Source organism: Solea solea, chromosome 21, assembly GCF_958295425.1.
Source record: "Solea solea chromosome 21, fSolSol10.1, whole genome shotgun sequence".
Taxonomy (NCBI): Eukaryota; Metazoa; Chordata; class Actinopteri; order Pleuronectiformes; family Soleidae; genus Solea; species Solea solea.
This window is the reverse complement of record NC_081154.1, coordinates 7,266,942-7,276,530: the sequence shown is the minus strand read 5'-3', so window position 1 is coordinate 7,276,530 and position 9,589 is coordinate 7,266,942. Positions and strand designations below refer to the sequence as shown.

Below are 9,589 nucleotides of genomic sequence, written 5' to 3'. Positions count from 1 at the left end.
TCATTCAAATATGTAAATCTAAAAATAAATCTTAGACTTATCAACACAGGGAATCAGTTGTTGGTGCAATAGATGCATTTTTTATTTTAGTAAAACAGACCTGATGACGAAACCCGACGAGACTGATTGTTGTTTGTTCTTGTGAGCACAGGGGCAACACGGTGAAGTGAAGCTACGATTGGTCAACATGTCAGAAAGCCTCCATCCACTGGCAGAGTGACTCCGTTAGTCATGTTGCTCTTATCGCTCAGGAGGAACAGAATACTGTTCACCACGTCCTCTACCTCTGCAAACACAAACACACAACGCCCCGGTTTTATCATTTTAGTTTTCTATTTGATTTCTCTATTTGCTGTACCACAAGACCCTGACTGTGAAATCCACCAAAAAAAAAAAGACTTGGCAGAGTCCAGCACAGACCAAGAACTTTCCAGACTCTCAATCAAGCTATAAGAGGACACTATAAGCACTTTCCACATCCACAAGAACCCACACTGACTGACACATGGACAGACACAGCTGCGCCATTGTTCCACTTCCAGAGTGGAATCCACATTCCTGAATCTGAATCGACCTACAGGCTCCTTCTCAGCACTCTTTTATGAACACACACACCCTCCAGGTCACTTTTTAAAATTATGCAACTAAAGTCAATTCAGCATCATGGGAAACACAAACATGATTTTATTTTAAGAGTGTGCGCTGTATTTTTTCCCCCACTGTGTGGCAGTAGAAACAGGCGATAAGCACTGAGGTTACCATCCTACTATACCAGAGGTCTGCAACCTTTAGAATGAAAAGAGACGTTTTTGTCCCTTCTCCACCCAAATAAAATGAATCTGGAGCTGCAAATAAAACAAACAATTTGACCCTTAAAAATTGAGATAATAAAATGTACTGTATATGTTTTTTATATATACATATACACCTCTTTTCTTCTGAGAGCTACTTTGACAAAATGAAAATGGCCGAGAGCTACTTAAGTTTTTTAACATTATTCTCATAGCTCATTTCAACCCCAACAAACTGAATGTGGTTGAAGGGGGATTGCAAAAAAATGTAAGCAGGTTTATGTTTGATTCTTGAAACCTTTGGCGAGCTACTTGCAAAGGGACCGGGAGCTACTTGTTGGAGACCCCTGAAAGGATTTATGAAATTTAAGCACTACAAAAAGAAATTGCCGCTTATAGCCAACCTCTTATAAGTGTCAAAATAAATAAAAAAACGATTTTATGTATAGTTTATGCCTGAGAAAACCTGCCTGGCTTAAGTACATGGATCTAAAAATGGACAGGACTCCAAATGTGTACTTCTTCATGTACACATCACTGAATTTAAGTGTCGGGAATAGCTTTCGGGAGGCTCTAGAGCCACAGGTTGCAGACCTCTGTACTATACTATACTGAGGTTACATATATTCTGCTTTGACTGACCTGCAAAGCGACCCAGGGGAATGCGATCCATCATAACCTTGGCTTTTTCGGGGTCGCTCCAGGTCAGACGCCCCCTCTCAGACATCACAACTGTGGGGTTCACACTGTTCACACGGATCTGATCACAACACAGAACAAAACAGTGACACTTCAGTCCTAACAAGTCCAAACACATTCATGGGTCACTGGTTGAAAAAGGGGACTTAAGAGTGAATGTACCTGGTGGGGTCCCAGCTCCAGAGCCATCACTTTAGTCAACATGTCCAGAGCTCCTTTAGTGGCACCTGAATAGAGGAAACATCAGAAATCACTTTCTACTTACTGTGATTTAAATTAATCTTTAAAACATAAACTATATTTGAGGAGAACTCACAGTATACAGCATGATTTCTGAGGGCACACTGTGATGCCTGGCTGGACACGTTCACAACGGAGCCTCCCGACCCTCTGGCCTTCATACCACGAGCCACAATCTGCACACAGAGATGAAGGTTTAGATTGATTAAGTAGGAGCAGTCAGGTAGACGCTTCAACAAATGGCATTGTTGTGTCACCAAATCAGATTTGTTAAATGTGACATGTGAAGACGTGAAAAATGGAGAAGTGGAGCATTTACATATTTGCAGACAGTATGTGCAAAAATGAAGAAAAAAAAAGGCCCAAGGATAGAACCTAGAGGCACACCTAGGAAACTCTAGCTTGTGGAAATATACTGAACAGATATCACCAAAAAGAAAAAAGAAGGAATTACAAGATGTGGACAAAAACAAAAATATGTGTAATGTCATTAATTTACCTGAGACACATGAAGCACAGCTTTAACATTCACATTGAATGACCTGGAAATAAAAAAGACACCATATAAATATAACACTATTCTACAACTTGTCTTGTGTAGTTTCTTGTAGCTGAGGAACATAGAAGTGTTTCATATTTGTCTCACTGGTCAAACTGGTCAGGTGTGACCTCCAGAAATGGCTGCAGGTTAACACGGGCAGCGTTGTTCACCAGCAGATGGATTGGGCCAACGTTCTGCAGCGCTGTCTCCGTGGCCTTCCAGTCTGCCAGGTCCACACACACCGGAGTGATGGAGGAACACTGTAAGAGGAACAACAGGCAACAATGTTTCTATTGAAGTACATGCCCTATGTAAACCTCTATATAAATATGCTGTTATATTTTGACTGTATAGGCCAGAAGAGCAAAATGGGACAAAGTTGTTTCCACTTTTGTCTTGGTTGGCCGTGGCAGTCCTGAGGGCTACCGTAATGACAAGTATATGGGCGCAAAAGCTCTATTTAGCTGCTTTACGATATCCATCCATCCATCTTCTACCATTTTATACCCTACAGGAGGGTGCTGTGCCAATTTCAGCTGACATAAGGCGACATAAGTACGCATGCCAAATCCACTTCTGAAACTTTTCATTGGTCCTTAGTGTGGACATTTGTTTATATCAAGAAATGACACACTACAGCTTTAAAATGCCAGTTTTTTTAGTCTTAGCTGAATCCAGTCTGACAAATCTGACATATCATACATCATAATTTATATGTGGCACGAAATAAAAGTGCAAGAACTGTAAAAAGTTGATTGTTGATGAAAAATGAAGAGGGGGGATGAGGAGAGACAATAGATGAAGATCAGTAGAGATGTGTGGTGGAGAGGAAAGTGATGTGAACACCTCAGATGATAATGGCTGGAGAGATGGAATGAGGGGTTCAGTGTGACAGATAAAAGAGAGAGGGGTATGTGTAGGAGTCAGAGGTCAGGGATGAGTGTGCGTGTGTGCACGCGTGTTTTTTGTGACAGTGATGCTGGGATACCTCCTGTGTTAGACTGTCCAGGTCAGCCTGTGTGCGTGTGACCGCCGTGACCTCTGCCCCACAGCGTGCCAGAGCCAGAGCCGTGGCCCTGCCAATCCCTGAGACACAAAACATCCATAAACACAAAGACTTATTACAGAGTGGATCTGTGTGTGTGAGAGTGGATGGCTGTTTGTCTTTATGTGGCCCTGTGATGGACTAATGACCTGTCCAGGTTGCACCGTGCCCTTTCGTCATATGTCAGCTGGGATTGGCACCAGTGCCTCCCGTGACCCGTAGTGTGGAGGATAAAGCAGTGTAAGATGAATGGATGGATGGAGAATCGTTCGTCTCATCTCTGCACTTAACCGGGATGCAGCCATGTCAGGCAGGAAGATGAGGCGGGGGTCAAGGTGTTTGAAGCTGAGGTGAATTTCACTTACTTCACAAGTATCAAAAGTAATTTTCTGATATAAAATGTACTTAAGTTTTAGAAGGAAAAGTATTTAAAAAAAGTGAGGAGTTAGGATTGAGCCATGGGGGATCAGTGGTAGGGCGAGGTTTCTTTCAACTGGAAGGTTGTGGGTTAAATTCCTGGCTCTGCTAGTCTAGGGGAGTAGAGCCAGTGGAAATGCGCCAACATGTCCTTGAGCAAGACACTTAACCCCGTGTTGAAGCGTGTGAAAACTGTAAAGACTAGATAAGCTCCACATAAATACAGACCATTACCAACTCTTCTCTATTTGGTAGTAACGAGTAACAAAGATAAGTTAGAGGAAATGTAGTGAAGGTAAAAGTAAAAGTTGCTAGAATTATAAATAATCAGAAGTGGGATCCCGCGCTCGTTCGTCGAGTACCGGACCAGAGGGCTGATCACCTGGATACGACATCCATCCTCAAACCTCAACCAAACATCGGAGAGACGAGGACTCGGTCCATGGGTTCGTGTAACGTCGATGGGATCCACGAACTAGAATACGACTAAAATTCGGTGAGAAGTACTAATTCAAAACTCATTTTAGTAACGAAATGAATCGCTAAAACTTGTACCGATTAATAATGAAAACATTTGATATCATATGAACCACTGCTTTCGATACAAATGACTGTTTGATCTTTCGCCCGATATAAAAAAACAAACAAAAAAAAAAAAACACTGAAGTGGAGCGGCGGCGTCCGACTCGCACATAAGAAACTCCAAGAACAGGTTAAAGTCCTGTGAGGTTTTAGTAACTCCAAGAACAGGTTAAAGTCCTGTGAGGCGTATACTCCGAGAACAGGTTAAAGTCCTGTGAGGTGTGAAAAGTGATAAAGTGGAGCGGTGTCGTCCCACTCGCACACAAGAAAACAAGACCGGTTAAAATCCGTGAGTTTGTAAAAGAAACAAGACCGGTTAAAATCCGTGAGTTTGTATAAAAGAAGTCGTGTGAGCAGTTGGACTGCAAGACCGGACTTAAAATGGGTACAACGGGCTTGAAAGAGCAAACATGTTCAAAACCTGACTCGCCAATAATGACTGACATGAAACAAAAATATGATCCTGACAGTGTAAAATACTTAAATGTGTGGTGTACGAGATATGGATTTCCTGAAGGAGGTTCGATGAGTAAGACTCAGTTGTCAAAATTACGTGAATGTTTAGAGAAAGAAAAAGTGAAGTTGTTCAGTAAACGTAGTATGAGTACAAAAGAGGCATATCATGTAGAAGACATGAACAAATTACATTACATTACATTATTACATGTCATTTAGCAGACGCTTTTATCCAAAGCGACTTACAATAAGTGCATTTAAACATTTGGGTACAAATAAGAGCTAGAAGTAAGCCAAACTATGAAGTGCTAGTCATAGTTTTTTTTTTTTTTTTTCCCGTCGTCGTCTTAGTCAAGGTACAGTCGGAAGAAATGTGTTTTTAGTCGGCGGCGGAAGATGTGGAGGCTTTCCGCTGTCCGGATGTCGATGGGGCGCTCGTTCCACCATTTGGGAGCTAGGACAGTGAACAGTCTCGAGTTCTGTGAATGCCTCTGCGATCCTCTCAGTGAGGGGGCAGCGAGCCGGTTTGCTGATGCAGAGCGGAGTGGGCGGGCTGGGGTGTAGGTTTTGATCATATCCTGGATGTAGGCTGGACCGGATCCGTTTGTAGCATGGAACGCAAGCACTTGAGTCTTGAAGCGGATGCGAGCAGCTACAGGAAGCCAGTGAAGGGAGCGGAGGAGCGGTGTAGTCTGGGGTAAGTTGGTAAGTTGAAGACCAGTCGAGCTGCTGCATTCTGGATGAGTTGCAGCCAGGAGGGAGTTGCAGTAATCCAAGCGTGAGATGACAAGAGCCTGGACCAGAACCTGTGCCGCCTTCTGGGTTAGAAGAGGCCATATCCTTCTGATGTTGTGCAACATGTATCTGCAAGATCAAGCTGTTGCAGCAATGTTGGCAGTGAGGGAGAGATGGTCATCAAGTGTCACACGCAGGTTCCTTGCGGTATGAGAAGGCGTTACAGAGTTGTCGAGGGTGATGGTCAGGTCTGTGGTGGGAGAGCCCTTTCCTGGGAGAAAAAGAAACTCAGTCCATACTGTCGTTCCTTTGTTCCCAATTTCTCCGATATGTCCAAACCATTCGGGGCGTTGACCAAAGGGAGAAGGATGAGTGATCGCCTGGAGTGGACGTCGGAGGCGGAAGCAGCATTCTCCGCTTTGGAGCTTGCACTGCAATCTCCTCCCACTCTGGGTTTGCTAGATCCGACCAAACCATATACGCAGACTGTTGATGAACGAAATGCGCGTATGACTTCTGTGTTGTTACAGGAACATGGCTCTCAGCTACGCCCGGTGGCGTACTTCTCCTGTAAACTTGATCCAGTCGCAGCCGGACTTCCTCGGTGCTTGCAGCGGCAGAAAAGGCCCTGGTGGCGTCCAGGGACATCGTGGGTTATTCCCCTGTGACTCTCCTCGTTCCACATGAGGTTCATCACATTTTGTCAGATCAAAAGACCTCACATTTTACTATGTCTAGGTTTTTGAGGTATCACACCTGCCTTTTGGATCTGCCGAATGTGACGGTAAAACGTTGTGCAATTCTAAATCCAGCTACTCTGTTGCCCACACCTGAGAACCTCATGATTGTGTGGCTGAGCTGTCTGTGTCGTGTTCTCCCCGCCCTGACTTGTCTGACGTTCCATTGCAGAACACGGACTTGGAGTTGTTCGTGGATGGATCTGCCTCTCGTAATCCAGATACGGGTCATTGTTGCGCTGGACATGCTGTTTGTTCCCACCATGCAGTGATAGAATCTGACTCACTGCCATCACACTACTCCGCACAGGCCGCTGAGCTAGTGGCACTCACAAGGGCCTGTCATATTGCCTCTGGACAGAGTGTCACGATATACACAGACTCTAGGTACGCATTTGGGGTAGTCCATGATTTTGGTGCGTTATGGAAACACCGTGGGTTTCTGAAATCGGACGGTAAACCGATTCTTCATCACCATCTGATTGCTGAATTGTTGACTGCCATTTTGCTCCCATCCACTGTGGCAGTTTGCAAATGCGCAGCTCACACTTACCAATCTGATTCTGTTTCTACAGGTAATGCTGCCGCGGATGCTGCAGCTAAAGTAGCATCTCTTTTGCCACCGCCGACACCGGTCTCCTGTGCGGTCTCAAGTCCTGTCCCATCCTCTCTCTCTGCAATGCAATCCCTCGCCTCCGCGGACGATAAGCGTCTGTGGAAGGCCGCTGGTGCAACCTACTCTAACGAAGGTTGGCTGGGACCTAATGGAAAACCATGTCTTCCTTCCGCATTGTTCCCTCACTATGCTAAATTGACTCATGTGTTAGACAATGTGTCAAAAGGAGGGATGATGGAGGCTATGGCAGAAAATTGGTTCACAAAAAATTTTACCACCTATGCCCAGAAATACTGCCAAGCATGTATGATTTGTGCATCTCATAATCCTGGAAGGCAAATTCCTATCACACACCAGGCGGCACACCCCCCACCACCTGGCCCATTTGAACATGTCATGATGGATTTCATTGAGCTATCCCCATCCGGAGGGAAAAAATATTGCCTCGTAATGGTAGACATGTGGTCTAAGTGGGTTGAAGCATTTCCCACGGCAAAAGCTGATGCATCGGCAGTGGCAAAAGCCCTGCTGAACGACATCATTCCACGGTGGGGCATTCCCAGTCGTCTGTCCAGTGACAATGGCACACATTTCGCAAACGAAGCCCTTTCCCAAATTTCTGTACATCTTGGTATTGATCTCAGAAAACATTATTCTTACCATCCAGCCAGTGGGGGTGCAGTGGAGCGAGAGAATGGGACGCTGAAAACCAAACTGGCTAAGTGTTGTAGTGAAACAGGTCTCCCATGGACAAAAGCACTTCCTATAGTGTTGATGTACATGAGAATGTGCAAGCGCGGTCGCACAAACCTTAGTCCTTATGAAATCCTGTTTGCAGCTCCGCCCAATGTTGGAGTGCCACCACCTAAGGCTCCATCCCCTGTCACGTCATTATGTGAAAGTGATGTTCTAACCTACTGTTCCAACCTCACAAAACATCTTGCAGACATTCGATCTCAGGTGTCAACGGCCCTTCCCAGACCTGCAGAAGGCCAACTCCACACTCTGCAACCAGGTGACTACATCGTGGTGAAAAGCTTCAGGCGAAAGCGGTGGAACCATCCTCGGTGGGACGGTCCATTCCAGGTCCTGCTGGTCACTCAGACGGCCGCGAAGGTTGCTGAGCGGTCTACATGGATCCACACGTCCCATTGCAGGAAAGTCCCTGCTCCAGCTGAACCGCTAGAGACAAGGACCGTACCAGTAACTGAACAGTAAACTAACTTCGGGAGTGCTAAGCATCTCAGGCACCTGAACAAGGGTGTACGCAGTAACACTGTTCCCAGTTACTGCACCGATCCCGAGCAAGATCAGTGAGGAGCGAAAAGCGTCCCACTGCTACACGTAGCATGCCAAGCTACCACCCTCCACCATGGAACGGCCCCGTTCAGACGCCCTGTTATGTCATTGCATGGAACACTGTGCTGTCTGACGTTGGTGTCGTGCACAGTGGTTCTACCTCTGATATGGCTCCTGTCCCCGGCTGCTCCACCTGCCTACAATTCGACTTCTGCCTCAACGTCAGTGATCCAAACCACTCCCTCTCCGCATCAGTCGCCAACAGATGAAGCTCATCGTGTAAGACGCTCCTTTGGCACTTCAGTGGTTGGAGCAGCGGGAGCACGAACTCTTAAGAATCCATGTAATGCCTCCTCCGCTGACAAACCCATTACTACTCCGTATCTGTGTTACAATGCTGTTCTCTCTGCAGGCACCCTATGTGTTTGTATAACTCCTGACAATAAAAAACTCGAACGCAGTTGGACTTTGACCAGTATTCTTTATTATTTCAAAGCTCTTCTGAGAGCATCCGAGTCGTTATTTCCACCACGATAACAAAGTAAAGTACAGATATGTGAATTTTGTACTTAAGTACAGTGACAAAGTATTTGTACTGTGTTACATTACAACACTGGTGTTTAGAGATGTTGTGGCGTGAGAAGCTCAGCAGCCTAAGGGTTTCACTTTAGTGTACACTTTGAAAACTTCCTGTCTCTCTCGCTCGCTCGCTCTCTTAGTGTGTGTGTGCGTTTGAGTGTGTTTTTTTACCTTTTCCTGCTCCGGTGACCAGTGCTCGTTTGCCCTCAAAAGAGATCTGCATCTTCAGCTCTGTGTGTGAGCTCAGAAATCAGCTGTGGATCAACTTGGAGCCTGGAGGAAATATGCAGGATACGGGGTCATGGGACTCCTCCTCTGACAGATCATTTCCCCAAATGTCAAAAAGCGGCATTTCCCTAAATGGAGGGAGGCAAACACTTACTCATGTTTGGTTAGTTGTTGATAAAGCAGCAGCAGCAGGGATTCAGTGAGGAGCTGCAATAAACTCGGGGCTGTGAGCTCAAAGATTAAACTTCCACACGATTAATGGACACAACACGTTTGTCTTCCAGGTCAGTGCTGCACAGTCAAAGTGAACACGCAGAAACCACAGTGGAAATCAGTATGGTCGCAGGCCTGCGGTGTGGCTGTCTCCCCCGTGTGGCAAAATATCGATTAGGTGACATATCGTCGTCCTTCCTCGTGCAATACAATAACCAATCGATATAGATGAGCGATAATATCTCATATTGCCCCATCACTGGTCAGGAGCCTCAGTAATTGAGTCAAACTTGGATTATATTAAACCATATTGGATGATGTCATTTAAAATAAAAGAATGATTCGCTTTGTTTTACCAATGCTAAAAACAACATCTGGAAAAAACAGGACATAGTACCCGAGGATGAAGAT

At 45.4% G+C, this 9,589-nt stretch overlaps 1 protein-coding gene across 1 annotated transcript; it reads right to left on the bottom strand.

The window, feature by feature from the left end:
• Positions 1-57: 57 nt before the first annotated feature.
• On the bottom strand, positions 58-9,560 carry LOC131448669 (L-xylulose reductase-like). Its single transcript, XM_058621318.1, has 9 exons — positions 9,120-9,560; positions 8,909-9,010; positions 3,260-3,357; positions 2,377-2,531; positions 2,230-2,272; positions 1,807-1,906; positions 1,653-1,717; positions 1,434-1,551; positions 58-286 (listed from the first exon to the last, which is right to left on the bottom strand). The coding sequence occupies exons 2-9, from the start codon at positions 8,958-8,960 to the stop codon at positions 183-185; spliced, it is 735 nt and encodes a 244-aa protein (XP_058477301.1). The 5' UTR covers positions 8,961-9,010; positions 9,120-9,560; the 3' UTR covers positions 58-182.
• Positions 9,561-9,589: the final 29 nt, after the last annotated feature.

Excerpts from the sequence above, each read along its gene's own strand:
- LOC131448669 (XM_058621318.1), bottom strand. The coding sequence starts at position 8,960 with ATGCAGATCTCTTTTGAGGGCAAACGAGCACTGGTCACCGGAGCAGGA. Across the intron at positions 2,532-3,259 it reads TGGACAGTCTAACACAGGAG|TGTTCCTCCATCACTCCGGT; the intron begins GTATCCCAGCAT and ends TTCCTCTTACAG. Across the intron at positions 1,907-2,229 it reads CTGTGCTTCATGTGTCTCAG|ATTGTGGCTCGTGGTATGAA; the intron begins GTAAATTAATGA and ends CTCTGTGTGCAG.